Genomic DNA, 24070 nt, shown 5'->3' with positions numbered 1-24070 from the left:
GTTTTTCTTTTTCCTGTGCTGTAGATTTCTATTGCCTTGAAACATTTCAAACTCTCACACAGTAGTTGGCAGGAAGATAATGCCATCCATCTGATGCAAAACACATGCTTTATCAACTTCAAGCTTCATGCCAAATTCCAAATTTTACTGTGATTAAATTGAACACAGAAATCCCTAATCAAATAGTAAAAGAAAAAATCTGGCACAAAATTCCCAGGCTAAACATGTTAGAAATACTTTGACTAGTGAGCATTTGAACATAGTGTTAGGTAATATATAAATAACATTATCCTATGTGGAAACAGTTTGAAAATCATACTAGTGGAAATAAGTATGGCAAATGGTCATAACCAGTGCTCCTACAGAGCCACTGACCACGTACCAGGAATCACTAGTAACATTCAGCAGCTATTAGTCTAGATAACAAGCTATTAATAAACATTGGCAGAGAATTAATTCCTGATATTTCCTAGAATATTAGTAAATTTTTGCAATTTTCATTTCCACATTGATTTTTTTGTAGCAGAGCCTCAACTGAAGACAATGATCAACCCACACACTATATTCCTTACCTCAATTCCTTCTCCACAACTCGATGCCTTCCACTTCATAGATGCCCTGAACTTCTACCCTGTTGCTGATGCCTTCTCAAAGCCCAGTTCTGGGAAGGCACTCAACTATAGTTTCCAGCATAACCAGTGCAAGTTTGGAAGAGTTTATTCACTTGAACTCTGCATGTAATAAGTAATGGTCTTGTACATCCATGAAGAGGAGGTACACGAAAACCCTAACCTATCTAATCCCTCAGTAAGGTAATTTCTCATCTTCATCTCCCACTCAACTTCTCACCTGCCACTCATTTAAATAAAAAAAATAATAAAAAAAGGAAAATAAAGCTTCGGCCTTATTCTACAGCAAAACACTTTCTCCTGATCTCCTTATACTAAATTCCCTTTCCAATTATCACCTGGGTCACTCACTTCCAATAGTGCCTGGCTAACACCACCTTCTTTCCGTTTTCTTTTCCCCTTTCCCACTTTCCCTTCTTTCCCATCATTTTCCCTTTTTCCACTCACCCACAATGATGACACTCTTCTGCTCTCAGACCTCTGATCCCAGTCTTCTTTCCCCTTGTTAATTCTCTCCGTAACTCGCTGTTCTCCATGTTTTACTGCTTTTCCTTTCTATCCTATCACAATGTCCAGCCTGCCAACTGTAGCCCTGGCTTGCTCTCAACATCTGTTTCCTTTACTCTTGTTCTCACACGGCAGTATCATTCTGGCAGACAGCCCATGAGCAGTTACTTCCTCCATTACTAATTCATTTTCTGCTCCTTTAGTTCTGCCAAATTCTTAGCTAAAAAAACCTGTAATTCTCTAAACTTCATTACATCCTAAACTCTTATTTTTCTCCACTAATGACTCACTGCTCAAATCCTCTCCCTCTTCTGACTTCTGCACAGAATGTTGAAGCTCAGCGACCTCTGCTTCTCACTTTGGATTACCAATAGAAAAGTATCTCACTTGATCCCTAACACCTCCTCCAGAGTTTTGAATGAAGTCTCCAACGACTTGCTCCCAAGTGATTCTCAGAACCAGCTCTCAGCCATTCTCCTTATCCTTTCACCTGCCTTTAAAATTAGTTAAATGTCTGTACTAGGTTGGGCTGGGATGAAGCTACGAAGTTAACTTGCTTCGTAGCAGCCTACAGTGTGCTGTGCATTGCATTTGGGGCTAAAATACTGTTCATAACACACCAGTGTTTCTGCTGAACAGTGCTTGTACAGTGTCAAGGCTTTCTCCCTCTCCCTACACAAGAGGCTGGGAGGGGACATAGCTAGGACAGCTGACCCAAACTGACCAAAAGTATATTCTATACTACAAGATGGTCATGCAATAAAAGCTCAGGGAAAGGAGAAGGAAGGAGGGATGTTTGTAGTTATGGTGCTTGTCTTCCCAAGCAACCATTACACCTGCTGAGGCCCTGCTTCTCAGGATGTGGCTGGACATATGCCTGCCAATGGGAAGTAGTAAATTAATTCCTCTTTTCCCTTTGCTTGCACATGCAGCTTTTGCATTTCTCATTAAACGGTCTTTAATTCAACCCATGAGGGCTTTTTTCCACCTTATTTTCTCCCCCTGCCCTGTTGAGGAAGGGAAGTAAGAGAACAGCTGGGTGGGCATCTGGCAGCCAGCCAAGGTTAACCCACCACAACATCTCTTCTTGAAGCACTTCTATTCTCCCTGTGATTTCTATGGGCCTGTCTTCCCCTGAACCTCCCCCTCCTTTTCTAAAATTGCTCTTGTCAACAAGTTCTTCTCATCTCCTCTCTCAACTTCTCTGAAGAGGTCACAGGCTTCCTTTCTCTTTTTCCTCTACATATCAGTCCTCAGCAGCCTCATCTTCAAGCACAAATTCAGCTACCCACTGCAAACCAAGACATTACTATTCTGTTTCTAACCTAAAAAAAATAATCAAGATTTTAGTCCATCTCATTAATAGCTAATTTTACCACATAGTTCTCGATTTCTTCCACGGTGGCTCGATACCTCAGCTCATCTCACCCATTCCCATTTGAGAGTATTATTCTCATGATAACCATCCAGACCCATAAACTGAGCATCTTTAGTAGGCTTTGCTGTAGGTCTAGTTAAAATTCTCATTCAGACCTTGATTATGTTTTTGCTTCTGTTATGCAATGCCTCTAAAAAACTTGAAACTACTAGTGTTGCCATCTACTGTCTAATGAATCTTACAGATGTCTCCTAGTCCCCAACCCCACAACCTCTGCACCTCACCTTTATCCTCTGATTTGGCCTTCCCTTCACTCTGTTACATCCCTCCTCATCACCCCAACCTCCTTCTGTGCCCTAAACCTCTACCCAATACTCCAGCTCTTAAATCTTTAGGCGTTTTTACACTAGTTGAGGAAAAACCAGCAAGTACTGTAGCTTATGCCACTATGTAAATGCATTCAGTTCTGTGCCTGGCCAATCAACAACTGGCAACTACTGAACTCAGAACTGCAGGTTCTGTCTTCTGTGAAAGCATTACTTTGGGGACCTCGCATTTGCTGGAGATTTTCACTACAGCATGTAGAAACTCAACTACTGTGAGTTATCAAAAGCAAAATAGGCAAAAGTCGGTCAGCAGGTTCAAAAAAATTGTTTAGGAGGTCTTACAGACAGACAGACCATAAAGAAAGATACCAAATCAAGGTTACTAAAAATATGGTACAAGTTACAACTCACCTTGAAGTTCATCAATCAGTGCTGAAATCACAGCAAATACTGACATATCAAAACTACCATTAATGTAGCAGGACTAGATGGCAAGTGTGAGCTGTATCACACTCATCTGCTTTGGTGCATATTTGCTGTCCCAGTAAGAAGACAGTGTACATTACAGAGCTACCACCTTCACTGTTCCTACACTTGGTATCTCCTCACATAGACTACAATTTTATTATCAATTACTGACTTCACCTAGTATAATTCTACAAAGTTCAGCAAGAACGCACACATATTCTTGTAAATACCTAGCATGCAAAGGCCCTGGTCAGAACTAAAACCTCCAGGTATTAATACACTGTTCTAATAATATATTATTAGTGTCCCAGTACTACCACTGCCATCAGAAATAAAAACCATGACTTCAGACTATCTAGTAAGTTTAAAGTTATATTTTTTCATTTGCATATAGCATGAACCGAAATTAAACATCTGATAACAACCTCGGCATTAATTTTGAATTTGTGCCGTTAAAAGAACATGTATCAACTTACCTGCAAAATCTTTTACATTCACATTTGCACCTAAACTGATTAACTCCTTAACCTGTTTAACATCCCCTCGAATTGCTGCCATATGTAGAGGAGTTTCCCCTCGTTCATTTCTCTTGTTAACTTTGTCTTTTTGTCTTGAAGAAGAGCTTGATGTTTTCTTTTGTGTTGGTGTTGTTTGTAAGGGATGATTTAAGGTGGAATCTACAAAATAAGTTTTTAAATGGTCACTGCAAGTTATTTAATAATATTTTTACTTCACCTTCTTTTAACACTTGCACTCAAAGATGACAATAATCAGGAAATAACTGTATACAAATAAAGGAAGTATTTGACACTTTACACATACCAACAAAATGCCTCTTTGAATGTGCAAAAGGGTGTTTTGCAAAATGGCACTATTTTTAAACTAGGTTTCAAGAACAGATGACTTCTATCCAAACTACAAGGTTCACATACTCTGGTATAAATTCTGCTGAAACAAAGCATGATCATGAAAATTAGTATCTACCCTGCTTCCTCTTCCTCCAGCACAATTCCACTACATTTTTCTGTAGTGGGATGCCAGTTTAAGGAATTACAATCTGTATACTGTACTCTATGTACTTCCTCAGCTGTGCCAACCCAAATATTTTCCAGTGGGCTGGATAATTCCTTAAGGAAATGCAGCCATTCACTTTTAATTGCCAATTTAAAAAAACCCCAACATTACAACTGTATAGCATACATAAGGTCTTTTAAATACAAATGGACCAAGGACAGTTTGAGGTTCCGAATTAAAAAGAAGGTGCCTCTCCTCTCCCATTAGATCCTAAGGAAACGATCCAGTTTCCTTCTAAATTAAAATCCTGCTTCAAATTCAGACAATGAGACAGTAGTTAAACTTCATAAAAAACACAGATAACACTTTAGTTTTTAAGTAATACACATGGAACAGTGTTTGAGAGGCAAACAAAAAAAAAACAATGGAAGAAAAGAGATTTTCAGATTTTACACCTATCATAATGCAAAACTTTGCACCTAAATACTGAAGATTTTTTTCATCAAATCACTCATCAATGCAAAGGAAGAGTTTTAAAAGAATTATGAATAATTTTTTATAATTTCAATAAAAGTCAAGGATTGCTGAAAAAACAGCAGGGTTCAGAATATTCTGACAGAACAGAATTAAACAGGCAGGAGAAAGAAAACTGTTAACTTTGTAAGATCACCTGGACTGTTGTCTCTTGCCGTCATCTGCATGAGAAGTGCCATCTGTTTGCGCTCTGACAGAGGATAACCAAAAAGAATGCTAACTGGTGTTGATTTCTTATTTCCTGCATCCTTCTTCATTTTCTTTTTCTCCGGACCTTCCTTCTCTGGAAATATTAACATTTATAAACTCAAACCACTGTTCTATTTGAACATTTTTCTAGAAATAAAAATATCCTTTTAAGGTATGTGAACTGGTAGTTGGCAGTAGGTGATAAGAAACGGAAATTGCATCTATAATTTACTGCATTTGCATTAGTTTTGGTTACCTGTTCTAATTGCAACAGGATACTAAGCTACTGAGTTAAAGCACTTAAAGCTGTAAGGAAGATTACAAAAAAAATCTAAAAGATGAAAAACCTGTTTCACAGCAAGAAGATTACATATGTCATAACTTTGATTTTCAGAGAATCAAGTCAGGTGCTTAAAAAATTCTGTAAGATCAGCTAGTCAACTTTCAGCCTTGAATACAGATCTGAGATTGTGGTCTACTCTACTTATCTCCAGACACCATGTTAAAAATTAGGAAAAGACTTTTTAATATTGGTATTGTGTAGTTTGATAAAAGATGTATTTCTCTCAAGCTCATCCTGTTACTTCAGCTTAATTTCTTCTCCAAATTTCATATAATTCAAAAACATACAGCTATTTTATATACATAACTTCTTTCATCAATATTTATGGAAGTTGTTTAATATTTCATGTCCAAGTTTTAAACCAGAAGCTAAAATTACACATCTGAATAAACAAATCATTTCTAAAGTATTCAGCACCTACAAACTCTCACAGATCTTCAGATTGGTTAAATGTGCTCTGAAATCACACAATTTTTTAACATCTAATGAATTTAAAAACTAGAACTTTATTTGTGTGATTTGGAAACTTTGGCCTGTATCTTCCATCCTTTTAAAAAAGTTCCTCCTTCATTTTCCTGTGTAAAAGTCCCATAAGCCAAAAGCAGGCATTTAGGTTAAAGTATGATAGAAAACAACTGATTTGTGATTTAAGTGGCTTTGACTAAATCACTTAACTGGAGCAGTGTTTAATGATCTTAACATCAAACAAGTACAAACTCTCCATGCATGAAATTTCTTTTGGTACAACTGTTTCCTACAGATCTCCCTACTTGGTCATTATTGTTTAACTGTGTTTTCTAGAGACATATTAGTTTACATTTATGTGTACTGAAGACCATTCATTTCGTGCAAAACCTTGTCTTTCTAGGCAACTACTCTTTTTCCGTCTTAACAACTTCTTATCAAACACAACAATTTATATCTTTTAGGTAGCTTACATGTTAGATCTGTAATGTCTACTTTTTTTCTTCAGAGCCTCTAAGACTACTACTTGAATAAAAATGCACTGGATGTAAAAGATGGCTCAAGGAACCTTAATAACAAATCAGGCGATTTGGAATTAGAAGTTTTGAAAGAGTTAAAAAAAATAATTCTAACCACCACTGTCAGGAAGGAATGGTCCGAAGAATATTCTAACAGACTCAACCAACGGAAGCACCATCTCCAAACCCCGAGCAAATAATTCTCCTGGTTTCCTTCCCTAAAAGCCCAGGTTCAGTATTAGGTTTTCCAGAGATTCTGCTCACTCTACTACATCTTCTCCTTCTGGAAGCCTCCCTACTGACCACCTTTCTAGCAGTCCTTTAACAGCTGGACAGGACTCCGCACCCTGCAGTCATGGGTAATCCCAGCTCACCTCCAGGCTGGACCACTGACCACAAAGATAGGGACAGAATTCCATAAGCATGTCTGTTGCCTGCTTTTTCTCCTCTGTGCCATGAGCCAACTCCCATAAAGCAAGTAAGTACATGAAACGAAGCTGAGCTCTAAAAATTACAAGAGAATATATAACAAATGAAAAGGGGGCTGGGAGGAAAGTTGTGGGACTGCTTGACCAGACTTGGCCATACTAAAATGCTAGAATTCGTCTGGGAATTGGTTGAGGATTGTTACTATTAGTTAATCCCAGCTGGCACACTGATCTTTTTAGCTTTTTCTGTAGTCAGTTATTTAATCTTATTTTTACTGTGACCAATTACCATCTGATGAGACACTGTTCATCCATTTTAGTTAATCTTAGTATTTTGGGTCACACTACAAAACTTCTGGAAATGCAATTAAGCTAAGTTAAAGTAGGGGGTGGGGATTTTGCTTTTATTATTGTCCCCATCATTAGACTGGTTCCCGTTTCCCTTCCTAAATGCCAAGCTCAAACACCTATATGATAAAAACATCATTAAAAAACCATGTATTTGTCATCTGCAAAAGCAGAAAAATCTTAAAACAGAAGACTCCATTGAGGCAAACCTCAGTGATCTTCTGCAGAGAGACAAAAATTAACTTTTAATTTGTAATTTTTATTTAGTCCCTTTGAGGTTTCTAACCATGCGATTCCATGTTCCATTAAGCCCCAAACTGACTCTTTTTTTATCTTTTGATTTTCTACACTTCTGCCTCAGGCCCTCTGTGGCCCTCCTTGTTTCACTTGTTTCCTCCCAGCTCATTTTCTGCCTTCCTAGCCTTCTCTAAATCTCATCTTCCAGGCTTGATTACAGACAGAGGCTGTAGTAATGCAACACTCCCGAGGCAGAGGAAGGCATGCATATAGTGCAGATCTCAAATTCCATGGTGATCAAAGAAGAAATACATGATTTTACAGACTAAACAATTATAAGCAAGGCTATTTTAAGAATGGAAAGCTACAGACCTATGTACATATTAACATCCTTCCCCCGCCCCCCCCCCCCCCCCCCCCCCGCAGTTTATCCATCATGTTTAAAAAGGAAGCCAGGTCCCTTTTACAGAAGTAATTGAGATTTTTTCTAAACCGCATGCATCTCATACTCCTGAACACCTAAAAAAATTAATTCAACATCCAAACCAACACTACTGCCCTATCACCAGAACATCTGCATAGGAAAATTTGAAGAAAACCTACAGTGCAATTGTACTTTCAACTTTTCACTTCAAATATGTTGTTGTCTCTCCAAGGATAACATACAGCACACTTCACTGACTAATTCAGTACTTCCATCAAAACAACACATTTCCGTTTGTCTGGCATGATGTGCCGTTTTGTAGCTTAAGCTATTTACTGCTCGTGATTCTTTTCTTGAAAAGCACATTCATTTTCATTCTGAATTATTCCTTACAATTTTATAGATATAATCAGCTTGAGAAAATAATACATCAAAATAAGTGAAATAAATCTTCTGACAATCTAGCTTTTACTTTTTTACTATACAGTGTACTTTCCCAGGTATTTTTATCTGTTAGCTTTTGTTTGGGATTTTTTTTTGGTTGTTTGGTTGTTTAATGATTTTATTATAAAAAACTACTAAGTAAATGAACACAATTTATTCCTGTCTCACGTTTACTGTTGTCAAACATCATGAAGATCCTCCTCTACCTATTCCAATGCATTTCAGTGGTGGGGCACATTATTCTTCTATTACTTTTTAGTAACAGTGTTTGCACAGCATTTCTAGAGCTTACCAATGAAAAGTACCAAGTAAGAATAAAATTGCCCTCACCAAGCTATACTGTAATGATGCCCTTACCACTCAAAACCCATACAATTTTATTAAAACTTATGTCAGACCTCACACGTGTTTTCAGTAAATCTGAACAGTTCAATACACAAAATTAATATGACCAACAACAAACCGAAAAAAAAAAATCAATTCTCAGGACTACAGCAGTTGCACCTGATAATCCATTTACTAAAGCATGTCCTGTAAGTGGATATTGCTTCTCCCCCCAAAACCTGATGCATATGTCCTGGCTCTGACTGTACAAGATAAAACAACATAGGACAGAAGGGGTGGAAGGAAGCAAAAGGAAGGGAGTGGGGCATATAGAAGAAAAATTTGTATAAACCCACAAATAAATTAGATAGTAAAAAACTACCTTTTTTTTAATCCCAGGAAAACAACAATGCAACTGCTGTTAAAACAGCTACACAAATCGAAAGAAAAAAATCTTATAAATTACTGAGAATCCCCATTATGCTTACTACAGAATGTATTATAAGATTTGTTTTCCCTGCTCCAAGAATACCATCACACAGCTCACTATACTTTGTTTAGCAGAAGACCAATTTAACATTCAGCAACTTTAACTTTTTAGCTATGCTTTTATCTTGTGGTAACAGGAAACTTTTCACAGCTGTGTGCTGTATGTTTACACAATTGGAACAGTAATAACTGTTCCTAATAGAATAATTTTTCATAAACTTAATTTCTTAAACTGAAATTTTATTAAGTACAATTTCATGTATAAGATTGACTGTTAAAGTAATTTAATTTTTTTTTAATTTTATTTTTGAGCATTTTTGTTTCAAACTCTATGGAATACAAATATTTTCTTTTGCATTCATTTTCTTGTCACTATTTGGTGTTCTTCAGTAGTTAGAAGATCAGGGAATTTCTTACTTGCTATCAAAAAAATAAAACTCTTCAAGTGGCTCCATGTTCAATTATCTGTATTAAGTAACCTTCATGATATGCAGCCAAATCTACCCAGACAACATTCCTTTTAAGATTTTCCTTTTGCAATGTAAGCTTTTTCCTGGCTATTCTTAAATCCTTTTTTTAAAGTCTTTGGTGAACAGTGCTTTAGGTGCATTTCAGCACTTGTAGCAGCGCTTCATGAAATACACTTACAGTACTTAAATGTACTGGCACAAGAAACAACAGAATTACCAGCAATTATTTTAGGAGAATTTATGTATGACAGATTATATCCCAAGGCAACCAATAATGGATCTGGCTTGGGTTTTTGGGTTTTTTTGTTTTGTTGAGGGGGCGGGAGTGGTTTTGTTTTTGTTTTTGGTTTGGTTGGTTTTGGTTTTGGGGTTTTTTTTGTTTGTTTCTTTTCTATTATTTAGATAAACTACAAATTCCCAGTTAAGTAATTTCTATAATGTTTCAGGAAAAGAAATAATGTGACATGGGGATTTCTCAAAACAAATCATGCCCAAGTAACAGAATATTCCATTTTGTAAAACAACCACCTTAGTGGATAAAGAAAATAAAGGAAAAAGACCAAATTCAACTTTCAGGGCTCATGACAGTCAGGTTTCAGGAAGAACTCCTATCATAGTGCAAACTGTAAGGAATAACAGGATTAAGAAATAGGACCACGTGAAGCTAAAATATGAACTACTTGAAATAAATGCTTCTAAGGAATTTAAAAGATGGAGTGATACACAATACTCATATGCTTATTACTAACAACTGTAGAAGACAGGTCAAGATGATCAATTCTGCAGATGTCAAAAGTAAGAGAAAGAGTTACTAAAGTCTGTGTGACTGTGCTAATCTGACTGAAGTTATTTCAAAGAGAAACACATCATGATTGACTGCTGCTTCCCACCTTCAGTAGAAGGGAAAGATGAGAATGTGATGATGAGACCTCACAGTATATTCAACACTGCAGAGATATCAAGGTACTATTGTGATACCTAATTAATCAAGTTTATGGAATATTTAACCAAACTAACACACACACACAAAACCACCTCCACTTTCCTGCCTCTAGCCCAAACAACAGTTAAAGAAACTTGTAATAGCGGAACAGTAAGTTCAAGCCCAGCAAGCAGTAACACTGTAAACATTCCCTTTAACAGCCCCACTAACCTCTGCACCTATGGGAAGCAGAAGTATAGAAATTGTGTTACTACGATGTACACATGGAACATAAAGAGGTCAGTTGCTTTGCTCTTCTGCATGTCATCTAAATGCTGAAAGAAATATGACTGTGCCATGTTTGGACTACTTTACAGACAAAATTGAAAGGGTCAGAAAACAAAACCGAGATGCTACTATAAACAGAGAGTCTGGAGAACATTAATTCCAAGGGAAGATCAACAAACTAGCGCATTCAGTGTAATTTAACTTCTGTTGTTCTTTCAGAATAATCAACTACGTAACAACGCTGCAAAAAAAAAAAAAGCCTACACTTAACCTTCACAATGCAAAGATTTTTGCAATCTGCAGTTATGTTTAATTATTATGAAAAATTCAGCTTTCTCTCTTCAAACTAGTAAGGTAGAGAAAAGAAATTTGTCCTTTGCAAAAGCAGCACTTGCCTGTTGTTCTTACTCTGCTAACCACATCTGAGGTTATTTAAAAATAACCAGATAAATCAATTAAATAGCATTACTGAATTTTTTTTTAGTCTAAATAACCGATGTTTTTCAATCAAATTATGTTTTTGGATCGGGAGACCTCAAATCAGAGAACTTACTTAATAAGGTATGAAAAACGCTTCTCCTTCCAACAGCCATTCTACCAGTCTTAAAGCTTGCATGTAGAATCTTTCATAAGATTAACTTAAATAAGGGCTAAAGCTATACTGCAAGTTTTGCAGTATAAATAAATTTGACTGTAGTACAGATATACTGTATTAGTTTTTGTGGTTGCTCTAATCAAAGAATGGGTGTGTGATAACAGAGTCCTCAGATTTATATGGCCATCGAAACCAGGATCGTGTATTAGAACGGACCCCTGCACACTGAAAGAAACAGACTAGGACACCGCTGCTTAAAGACAGGTATGTAGTGCCATTTCAGGTGCTGTCGTTGTCCTGCTGGCCTCTTCAGAAGGCCACAGGTCTCCTGTGACTCACATTATCTTTCAGCCCACTGCAGACTTCTCTGCTACTGCAGGCATTTCAACCTGCACTGGATGATTACCTTTAGGCAACTATACTCAGTCCTAACCAGTATGAAATTATGAAGAAATTAACCTAAAGGCTAAATCTGAAAGTGTTTAATACTAGTTTATTGCAGCAGTTTCTTAGGCAAAAACACCGATCTAAAACTAAATTTAGATAAACACAAAGACTAGAACTGTCCTAGGCTCTTATGGGACACTACAAATGCTGTTTGATTTCAGTCTTGCCAAAAGTGACTCTGTAAAATTTACTTTATGCAGAGTAATCATCTCTACATAATGTAGAAATCAACATTCAGTTTGGCTTTCTATGTTCATTGTCATTTGTAGTTTCTAGACAACACCTGAATCAAAATAAGCCCACCATGAAAAGGAACAAGTGGAACTTCAGGCGGCAATTTTTACCAAAATAAAGCAAAACAGACAAAATCTTAACTTATGGATGAATATTCTGGAGATAGAACCAAGATGGCTCTAATGATCTAAAAATCAGGTATTCCCATTCTTTGATCGATTTACCCGCCTAAACAGGACAAAACCCAATTATCATGGGATTTCTACAGTCAGCTAGCAAACCTATCAAGTACCTTGGAGATAAACCATTTATTCAATTAAACAATTAAATCGAATTTTTTAATACTGTAACTACTTTTTATGGCATTTCTTGATTTTTGTTCACCCAGACATTTTTCGAAGACCCTAAATCTTTAAAAACATTTGGAAAAATCAAACTTAATGGTCTTATCTGTTACAGAGAAACTATTCAGCAAAGCAGTAAGAACGTTCTGCTATTCTGAACTCTGAAAATGTTGGAAGGCTATTAAAAAGCAAACTATCAGGAAAGGATAAAATACATTCTGGAACTGTAATGCACAGTGGGAACAATGGAGTAGTACCACATATCTCTTGAGAATCTTTTCATTTATGAATTTTATACACAACCTTTGACCATTTCCCTAGAATACCACTACAGATTTTCACACAGTATCAGAAGAAAACTGAGATTGTGGGTTGTTTTGTTTTTGTTTTTTTTTTAAGCACTATCACTACTAGCCGATAAGAAGTTTTTCATCACCTCGTCTGTTGCAGGTTACACTCATCTCCAAAAACTTAATAGCTATCAGGGAGACACTTCAGTCAGAGGTAACATTTCAGCCCAGTGATGGCAAACCTTTTCAACGTATAACGCCAAGTTTGTGTCAGAAGCACCACCACATTTCGTGATCACTGATGTCAGTTCTAATCCATGTCTGTCACAAGCCTGGCACTAATGTTAATTCCAGTGGTTAATTCTCACTAGTCTAATCTAACTGGTTAGGTACAGAATCAGCACTACAAGAACTGTTTTTTCATCCTAGTAATGCTCCTGCCTCTAAAGTTTCTGGAAAGCTTATGTTCCTCATCTGCAAAACAGGGTAGTTGCTCTTACCTCTTTACCTCAGCAGTAATGAACTGGACAACAGGCTATGAAGTTTGCTACGCATTAGTTAAATGCTATGTGCTTTCTATTGTTATATTTGCTCCTACTTGAACTGTTTATTTCATCTCCCTGATACAACAAAAAGGTCTTGTAGTGTGTGCATTGTCTTTTTGTGCATGTCTAAGTGCCTAAAGTAATCAATCTTGCTTGTGGCAACTGGACAATAGATGCTATAGCAAGAGAAACACAAACAATTACATTACCTTACAAGATGCTGTGACAATGAATTATTTAAAGTTGATGGGGCCAGGGAGAGATGACGAAAATTTTTCAACACAGAAAACAATAGATAAGTGCTAAATATTACTTCTAAACAAATTTATTTCCATTATGAAAAATAGTAAGGGTCTAATACCAAGCAATAAATTTAATAAAGCAGATGCTGGCAGCATACTCTTAAATTATGCATGGTCTTTTCAGAATCAAGCGGTATCATGAACAGTGTAAGACTAAAATTCTGTAAAACCACTGATAACAGAGTTCTAAAGCCAAGAGTATTGTTTTGTAATGTGACTATTACAAATTTGGATTTCATACCATGTTTTTTTTACAGTAACAAAAACATGAGTGTAATATCCAGGAGCCAAATCTGCATGAAATACATCCTGGACAAAAATTCAACATGTACTGAGATATATACTTCTGTCTTGCATTTAAATCTAGAGCATATTATGGGAATTACCTATTTATTAAAATATTCAAATGTACAGTGAGCGCTGTACAAGAAACTGTAGTACTGCGCCTTTGAGAAATTTGGGGAACATACCTTCTGGTGGCCTTCCAGAAGGCATTGATACTGTTCTGCTGCCAACAGAACTGCTACTGAATTATGACACAGATAACTGATTACCTAGACTCAGAGATAACTGTACTCTTGGAATATATCCAGATCCCTCCATCTTGATTTGAAAAGAGCCATGTCAAGAATAGTATTTTGAAGTCTTTAAATCAGTGCTAACAGAATATGATTAAGTTAGGAAGAACTACGAGCCTGTGCAGAAAAGGTATCCCGAGCAGATCACAGGAGCTTAGACTGAAAGAAAAGTTTGCTCTCCATGACTAGTTTAGTTACTTGTATTACCTTAGCAACCTTTTCTTTTATATGAAGGACAGTACATCTACCAATCTTTCCCCCACTCCCTCCCTGAAAAGGCTACAAATGGCTGACAGCTGTCTCTCAAATCAAGGCACTTACATGTCTTTTCATCAGTTTACTTGTTTAAACAAATGGACCTCTAGAGATGTCAATGAAAAGAAAGATTTATTACTAAAATAGGAGCAAAAGAATGAGGTTATGAAACAACCAGAAAATGTAAATAAACTATGCTGGCATGTTAGCTCTTGCTAACGATAAGGATGAAAGCCTATCAGGCTGAGATGCAACAATTAGAAGCAAGCAAGCAACTTTTATACTTAGTATCCTTTTTTATGGGGGAAAAAATTAATCAGTATAAAAACATAATATACAATTAATTAAATTAGGATGTATTTTATCAACAAATAATTAGTTAAGGAAATAAAAAGGTTCTACCTGTGTCTGAATTGCGATCTTCATTTCTGGATGGACTAATAGTAAAAGGAAGTTTACGTTTCATGGAAGACTTTTCTTTCATCTCCTTCCCCACATCACTCCTATCCACTTTTGGAGTTTTGCTGTAGGATGCAATCTTGTCCTTGCTCTAATATAAATAAAAAGTATACTAAGTAATTTTTGCATAAAGCAGAATAGTCTTATAACGTATACAGACTGAAAAGACCTGCTATGCGAGAATGTATATGCATGTGTGTAAGTAAATGTATTACATAGTTTATTCAAAAAATTTTAAAGTAACCTTTCTAAAATAATGGCATTTCTTTCTTTTAAAAATGAGTATCTTCTGTGTTATTTCTACTTCCTGATAGTTCTCACTGTAGAACTACTGTTGCCTATTAGAGCCTTGATTAATAAGCAAAGAAACAACACAAACTGGATGAGTATTTGCTAAGTCTTAATGACCAACCCGATTTCCTTCTTTGACCACAACATAATAATCACATTAAAAGCATATTAAGAGCCCACACTGCAATTCAGACTGTGAACACAGTAACAACAAAGAAAACCTCTAACAACCCTCCCCTGCCTCTGCCTCCACCCCCACCCCGTAATCCATCCAAACAGAACTCTCTGTTTCAACAAGAATAATAGTGTGGTGTTTCATTTTCTAAAACAAAATTTACAAAGAACTTAGAAAATTAATGAAGAAACTTTTAAAACTCATATCAAATGTAGAAAAAAATAGGTACAAGCTATTTGGAATTTTTATCTGGGCCTACAAAATGTATTTCAAGATAAACAGAGAAAAACCTGGATGGGCACAATATTAACTTATGTTTCATCACCTTAATAACAGCATCAAAGTATGTAAAAGAAACCAGGTTAGTGAGAAGACTGCTTGAGGGAACCCTCTGCAAACCCCAACATTTTGGCCTATCAATCAAGATGCAATATAGAGACACAGCATTTTCTGTTCATTACATGCTGCAGAAACATATTATCAAGCTGTCAGCTATCACAGCTCCACAGCTTTGTATCATTCCTACAGATGATCAGATGGAAACACTAAAAGATTCATTTTCTAAAGGTAGAAGAGGAACATACACTGACTTGCCAATCAGTGAAAAACAAAAGCCTGCTCCTTGGTACTTTTGAAGCAAGAAGTTAAAAGATCTATTCAGATTAGAGAAAAACTAGAAAATAACTCCAAGTAAAGGTACTATTCCCAAAAGCACCTTTCTTTTTTTTAAAAAACAAACGTAAGTACAAAGAGTAGTTTGATTATCTGACACACTGAAATTGTGTGCAAAGTGTAGGCAGAAGTGATTACAAAAAGAACCTGCAAACAAACTGCAATCTTCAGATGACAAATATCTGTACCAGGGAAATCACAAGGAAGTGATCAGTCTATGTCAGGAGAACTCCAGAAGTAACAGGTTGATGCCCCCAGACAAAATCTATCTTCGCTCTGAGTTTGGAAACCTGGGGGGAGGGGGGGGGGGAGGGAGGAGCAGGGGGAAACAACAAAACCAAAACAACCCAAAACACTAAACCCCTAAACCAAAACACAGAATAAAACCCACACATGAAAACCAACCCTCCTCCAAAATCCCAGAGGGAGCAACAAACACTCCTCCCTGCCTTTTTCCTACATGCTAGAACATCGAAGTCTGAAAGTCTAAAAATCTAAACCCCCTTAAGACTCCCCTAAGGCCTTGGGAGACAGTGTCTGTACTATTACTTCTGAAAGAAGCTAATCAATCTAACACAACTGATTATTTTCAAATAGATAAATTGACAAGAGCAGATACAAACTCCATTAAGCCGATACCGATCTCTTCTGCTACACATCTGAATTTCACACTGCAGTCCAATCTCACCAAGAGCTATCTCATACCTTGTTCCAAACTACTCATTTATTTGTCATATTTACGCATGTAAATTTCCCACAATATGATAAAGCAGTATTACAATTTATTGCTTTCTCTGGAATATTATCTTACGTTAGGTACTATGCAATAGAGAGGATCAATTAAAATAATTTTAAAGTCTTAAGCAGGAAACCTTGCTTTCAACTTCTTCTATAGAAAAAAAAAAAGGCAAACTTTTTGTGGTTGGCAATCCTTAAAAAGTATCAGTTTTTTGGTACTAGTCAGTAAAGTATATCAGTATGTGCTCAAAGAGACACAAGCTGCTTAAATAATTTGATCGCTTTAAATTTACTCTTACTCTTAAATTGTATATATGCATTATATTAAATATTATGACTGATGCACTACTTTTGATAATCACTGAATATTAATTTTGTGATGATCTAATTAGGAGGCAAGACAGTTCAAAACGTGTATTTTCAGATAAATAAAGATACATTGAAAAGGAAAGAAGAGGGTATATACAGAATACACAGAAATGGGGCGGGGGAGGGGAAAGGGTATTTTGTCACTTTGCTGTTGTCGAAATAAGCATTTAGCCACCATCAGTGGTGCATTTTCTAACCTAAAAGATGCAACAAACAGGGTGTTTGAGAAGTCTGTACGAAGTCAATGCTATTTAGTATTTTCTGTGACAATGCTGAAACAGAGATGCAATTAGATATGCAGACATCATCACAACTGGGAGAAAGGGAGAAGCAAAAAGCACTGGCGAAGGGAAAGTAAAATAACTAGTGAATTTGAAAAACAATCTAGATACAAAACAAAACTGGAAAAGTCAGGATAAAATCAAGGTTCTACAAACTGACAAAAGTAATTAACTGTACAATCAGAAGACCCCACATTAAAAGCCAGAAAACATGTAACAGCCTCCTGGATTCAACTTCAGGTAAAAGAAGGGAAGAGAAGGTAGCAAGCCCTGTAGGTCAGAACAGGCATTTTGATTTAAAGAGTGAACGTTCACTGTTACAGATGCTCCTGCTCACTGCAACAGCATAGACATCTCTTTTTTTCAGGGTCCAAAGCAAGGTTCAAAATTCAGCATGAATAGGCCTATGTATTAGTTTAACGATATCCATGGAAGCAACCTAAACCAAAGCTGGTATCTTTTACAAAACAACCTGTAACTTAGAATATCTGTGGACCTTCTAAAGAGGTTCATTAATCTAAAGTGAAAATTGCTAATCATATAAAACACTCAAGACATGATACTGTTCAGATACATAAACTATTTCTGCAAAGAGAAAGGCATTACATACTCTCCATGTCCACTACAGTTAGAGAACATTTAATGACTTTAGACAGCAACAGAAGACAAACAAAGGTTATTTATCCTTCTACTAAATATCTAACTCCATGCCAGTCAGCATAATTAAGTATCAGAATAAACTGCCCAAGGAGACTGGAATTTCCATCAGGCAAGGCTTTAAAGAAAAGGTCTGGCAAACATCTGTCAAGAACCGAGTACAGCTTATTCTACTCTGGGGCAAACGGATGAACTGGATCTGCACGTCTCAACATTTAATGCATGCCTCACTGGAGAATGTAGTAACAAGGAAGAATTTTCTCTGTTAACAAAACCATACTAGTGTGCTGTGATGAGGAACACATTTTTAATCTGTTCCAACAGAAACTGTCTCAGAAGGCTAACAAACAGCAGTCTGGACAATTTCTTGATATCCCATTCCAGCTCTATTGTCTGGTACTGCTACAATCAATGACAATACACAAAAGGAGACAACAAAGTGCCATATAATCTAGCAGATGTACTAAGCCCTGGGAGAATAAGCATTCTTTTTCTGCCTATCAGAGAGAATTACATACTGAAGCCTGTTCTGTACGGTACTGTAACAGCTTTGGGCACTACTGTTGGACTCTTCTTAAAGAGAGTTAATTCTTAGAAATCCCAAATGTGTTTCCCCTTTGGACGACATACCTATCACTTCCCTCTTTAGTTTTGACCATTTAAGTTCTAAAGTATAAATTCAGATAAATTGAAATTTCATTGTGTTCTTATGTCTATAAAATATCTCACGCAAACACTAAGTGGTCTATCCACTGTACACACTGTTACTGTTTTTTAATTTATTTTATGATCCCAAGATGAGCAACTGAAGTAAAAATACACATAGCCTAAAGTATGTATGATATAAACTCAACTTATTAACAGGAAGGTTATTTCTAATGACTTTCTTTAAGATCTCAGAAGACCTGAACACATAGCTGATTCACATAGCTATTTACTGGTTGCTAGAACAGCACAATAAGCATTAATCTTTCATATTTGTCCAGTGGAAGTTAAGTCTCATAACAACAATAACTTTACTACATTCTTCAGTCAACAGCTAAGAGTGCACAACCAGTAAGAGCTAAACATTTTATCAACTATGAAAGGAAAACCAAATCCTGCAAGTGTTTTTTTCTTTTATCTTAATGTATTAACCATTGGAATAGTCTTACATCACATATGCAGGCCATTCCAGTTTTTATTTTGAGGAGGAGAATGAGGATCTTTTTAGGGAGTGGTGTCCTTTAACATTACTGTTCATTTGTAATATGCACTGTTTTGTATGAACATCACTTCATATTAGGCTTCAGTACTTCCTTATATCAATTGCACCAAGTTAACGAATCCCTAACTTTTCGTAAGAAGTTTTAATGTTTCCAAAACTATTGTTTTAAAATTAATGGTTGCAAATATACATACTGAGAAAAATCCTGATTGGCTTTACAGAAGCTTCCAGTACTTTCTAACTATACTTCATTTTAAGTTGTCACTGTTGACTTGGCCTGGTCAATCTTTACTTCAGGGTTTTAATGTTTGTGTATGTAATACAGATTTACCTTCATGACTTTCTGTTGTTCAAATTCAAATTTTACTCTTTCCCTATTGCCTGTTGAATTTTAAGTAATTTTCTATGCTGAATCCAAATGATTACAAGTGGCAATATTTTGTCTATTTTTTCTAACACAGGGGAAAGATTGCAGATTAGTCAAGAGCTAGCTAAACACTTCTGACAATTACTTGTCTGTGTGTTACAGAACAGATCACGTGTCTGACTATCATCTTAAACATGTATTCAGTTTTTCCTCAAAATATGACAAAAGCAACCCAACTGTATTTATTATGCTAAACAAGTGAATACAGGAATATTAACTGCAGCACTTAAGTAATTCTGCAATTTTATTTAGCATCTCACATTTTCAATATTACATATCAATTTATATCATACAATCCCCAAGCCAAACCCTACATTATTCTAATCTCACATTATATGTTGTTCCAAGGCGGACAACAAACAAGACTGAACCTAACAGTGCAAGCAGTTTATCAGCTTCCTTTTTGGTATCAATGTAATTAGTCCACCATTGTGATTCCCTAGCTATGTCCTTGGTGAAACTTCCATCTTCCCCCAGACTCTAATTTTCTAAGTAATCCTGCTTTGACTGGCATCTTAATCTCAAATACCAGGCAAGGTAGAATCTAACACTTGTCTACATTTCTAATTCCTGCACTGGTGATCAGTCTCAACAACAAACACCTCCTTGTTAGAGCAACCAGCTAAGGACAAACCTTCACACCAACTAATATGACAATCAAAGGGGTATCTGTGACCATTAAAAATAGAATGTTACTATAATCCTTTCTAAATCAAATCTTGCTGTATTTCCTGGCCATTAAATAAATAATAACATGTTCACTCTTCCGCTCCCTGGAAAGTTACGCCTACCTTCATATGAATTTGTATCTTTAATGTTCTGGCCAAAGAGCCCGCATGTTTCAGAAGACTGCCTAACTTTGCAGAGATTGCAAGGTATGGGGGTTACACAGCTCAGCAGATTAACTGCTGCTGTTACTAGAAGAGAGGGAACAGTCTACTGGGATCAAGGGCAGGAGATTATGGGAGAGGAAGGTGTCAAGACACCCTGTGAATACTGAACTGGGCACAAGGGTCACTGATAAGGTAGTTTCTTTGGCAGTGGTTGCAGACTGAACAGCCACTCCGTAGACTAGCACCGTTTTTCTACAATGGCAGCAAGCGACACGGAGGAGATGAGGGGGAGTAAGAGGTGGAAAGTGGAGGAAGAAGAGTGGCCTCCCAAGTAAACTATTTTTACTGATTTATATATATTTTTTTTAACTCAGATTACAGAGCAACTTGTATGTAAAATTCAAAGCCTAGGAAGGAAGGAAGGAAGTAATCTCCACTATCAAAATATAATCTATTTCTACAGACTCAAACATATAAATGCATTCCAGCCATTTCAAGCCATACCTTTAGCAAAGAAACAGGGAAAAGGAAAACTTAAAAATGGATACATTCCAGCAAACCCACTATTTTTGCTGTGAAAGTGAACAAAACATGAAAATTCATTTTAACCTCTATTACAGGTTTTTATAAATTTTTGGTTAGATTATAAGTACAAATTAAGCTTGAAAAAACTGATGTCAAGTCTGTTCTCCTAGCATGAGCAGCTTTGTCTTCCAAGACTTTCCTGTGCCAAATGGTGGGGTTTTTTTAGAAATACTGAAGTGTCAATATAGTAAGAGTTTATAAAGCCAGAAAGTATTCCTTTTGTTAAATAACCTAAAACCTTTACAAAATATAACTTAATTACAAGTATATAAATAAAAAAGCAGTATTTAATACCACTAAATGTCACTGTAATAGCCTTCATATTCTTGCTCTTGTAGGCCCCAAGACATTCCCCTCTCTTTCCCAGTACTGAACGAAACTTCAGTTAACTCAACCATATCCCAAACAAGAACCAGGAAAAAAAACCCCAAACACCACACAAACCAAACCACTCCAACATTTTTTCATCCCTTTACTAGTAAGCCTATTTCCTTTCCTCATTCTACTCTGTTACCTTCCTCTTCTTATCTACATATTTCATCACAACTAGCAAAAGTAACTACCTTTGCCTCACTTTACTGGGAACCATAAAACAAACTGGGAAGAGATTAAAAAATCTAAAGGTTTTTATGAATGTTTTCAGAAGACGAATGGTTTGAAGTAGATGCTGGATCTTCTAAACTTCCCTAGTTTTTAATCTCTTCCTATCTTATATCCATTCATTAAATGATCTTGCAGAGAATACAGACTTCAACAAAACAGTAAGTATGACCACACACACACAAGAGTCTCCTTTTCCAGAGAAGACACTCTTAAATACCATTTGGGTGTTAAATGGATTCTCTTTCCTTAGGGCTACATACAACTCATCATTCACAATTCAGAATTTTATTTTATCTTCTGTTATTCATTAGTACTACAGATAAAACTGTTGTCTATTGTAAAATTGTACTAGGCAGACAAAACTGAGAACTGAGTTATTTGCAACTCTGCTCCAGAAGTTTGAAAATGGTAGGATACTTCACATTTATAAACAATAAACCACTCTTCGGTGTTACGAGAGCTCCCGTATTCCTTCATTCTCTAACACTCAAAAATGGATCTTACCATTTTTGAAGTGGACTCCCTTGTACAGGTGTTACTCTTAACTCTTCCGCAGCATTTAGCTTTCAAGTCCTCCTAACAGAGGGAACAAGTCCCTGTGTTACAAAGGAATGTAAGAAACGTGTTTTTTCACCGGTCTGTGCTGTCACAGGTCTTCAGAAATGTTTCATGTGTTTGTAACAGAGAGTAAGACCGTAAAATTAAATAAAATATGAATCATTGTTCTTGTGAGCGTATGGACTTCATATGATGTAAGATATGAAAACCATGCACTAACTTACACCAAATAAAGCCAATCCATCCAGCTTCTTCTGAATTAAGTTGCAAGTTACAATAAAAGGTGTATTCTATTCCCTAGTTTAATTTAGTTAAAGCCATGTAAAAACCTACACTTCTTTTTTTCTGCACATAAGATATCAGAATACAGATTCATATTCAGTTCTTCCCATTACAGCAAAAAAACAAACCCCCAGTGTCAGAATACATGCTCTTCATTTCACTGAAATTAAATGGACATGAATATGATTTTGTTACCTTTCTTGCAGTTGGTTTTTCCACCATGGTGCTATCACTATCAGAATTTTCAACTTGAACTGTTTTTGTAGACCCAAATTTGGGCATTTTATAGCGGTTTAGCTAGCTGTATCTTGCATCAGTGGGTTCATCGTGTGTCTGAAAAACAAACAACCACCATTACATAAATATACACACTGCAGTGTTATTTCAGGGCAAATGTTGTTACTGCACATGGTAGCAGAGTTGAATAGTGCCCCAGAAAAGATGACTAACAATGACACCTGACTTCAAACATCCCACTCATCTGCAGCTTAAACCTTGGGGTGAAAACACAAAAGGTCTAACATGGCTGCTACTGGGGACAGCGTCATCAGAAAGCCACAAAGTCAGCTGCTGAACTGCCTCATCCCTCTAACCTGCACCTTTGGCAGACTTAACGCTTTTGGGTATTTGATGTCTCATTGGTTCAGTATCTCATTTTTGTAAGTAATAAGACTGGGAAGATGCAGAAGATGATTTCTAGCAACACTGAAGAGAAATCAAGCTTTCTAGCCTGAGGAAGTGAAGTATCATCTACCCAAAATATTATGGAAAGAAGATCAAATCTTGGCGATTTGGTATCCTTTCTGTCGGAATGAGAAATAAGTGTCAGAAGAAAAATCTTCTAAAGCTTAGACCTGGAACTAGAACCCTTAACTTTCACTGTCTAGCAAATTAATCACATAAGCCATCACTACATATATATACGTATGCACATAACACTCTTAAGAGAGAGAATGTGGCGTTTCATCTCCAGGGTATACCAAGTACATTACAGATCCACATAACAGAAAAGGTCTGATTCGCCTCTTCCACAGAACAAGGAGTCACTCCTCTCCTAAGAGGGCCCAACAGGAAAGGTCACGTGAAAAGCACAACTGCATCAGACATCACTGTAAAGCTGGTGACATTTTATGGGTCTTTTTGATATGATGTATTATGTTACAAATATTTAGGTGATCACAGTCTTGCTAAGTCTTGCGGTGATTCTAGGTCTCAGCTAGATGTTGTTTCATGTGTGACATTTCTACTGCTGCTTTATAGGTTAAAAGTTTTGGATCATCACGTCGCAAAAATGTTGCTGTCACAGGACCAGGGCCACTGTTTTGGTTTGACACAGGTAACTTACAATAGAGACTAGTATTTTCTCACTGCAGATGACTTTGAGAAAACCGTTTTGCACACTAGACCTGACACACAGAACTTTCATATTCAAGAAAATTTCTACACCCCACTGCACCAACCCACCCATCCCCCACAAGACCTAAACTATGGGAAATTCCCTTACAGAATACTTGGTTAAGATTAATACCATTGTATATAGCAAAGTAACATCTTACTTTCTCATTCTTCCACAAAAGGAGAGGAAGAACAAGAGGGGA

The 24070-nt window shown here is 36.5% G+C and overlaps 1 protein-coding gene across 6 annotated transcripts in view; it reads right to left on the bottom strand.

The window, feature by feature from the left end:
* ANKRD12 (ankyrin repeat domain 12) overlaps positions 1-24070 on the bottom strand; it is a 65920-nt gene that overhangs the window by 23701 nt on the left and 18149 nt on the right. For 4 of the 6 annotated variants that reach the window (XM_055706238.1, XM_055706237.1, XM_005432009.4 and 1 more), the window contains exons 2-5: positions 22668-22805; positions 14738-14885; positions 4993-5139; positions 3785-3985 (exon numbers count right to left, since the gene is read on the bottom strand). In XM_055706238.1, coding sequence (XP_055562213.1) covers positions 3785-3985; positions 4993-5139; positions 14738-14885; positions 22668-22754 — 583 coding nt within the window. In that variant the 5' untranslated portion in view covers positions 22755-22805. Of the gene's footprint in view, positions 1-1076; positions 3701-3784; positions 3986-4992; positions 5140-14737; positions 14886-22667; positions 22806-24070 lie in introns of those variants that run through there. The other 2 variants (XM_027798794.2, XM_055706239.1) reach the window with 2 other exon arrangements.

The sequence above is a fragment of the Falco cherrug genome, chromosome 3, assembly GCF_023634085.1.
Source record: "Falco cherrug isolate bFalChe1 chromosome 3, bFalChe1.pri, whole genome shotgun sequence".
NCBI lineage: Eukaryota > Metazoa > Chordata > Aves > Falconiformes > Falconidae > Falco > Falco cherrug.
The sequence above is the reverse complement of the archived record's forward strand: the minus strand, read 5'-3'. Positions and strand labels throughout refer to the sequence as shown.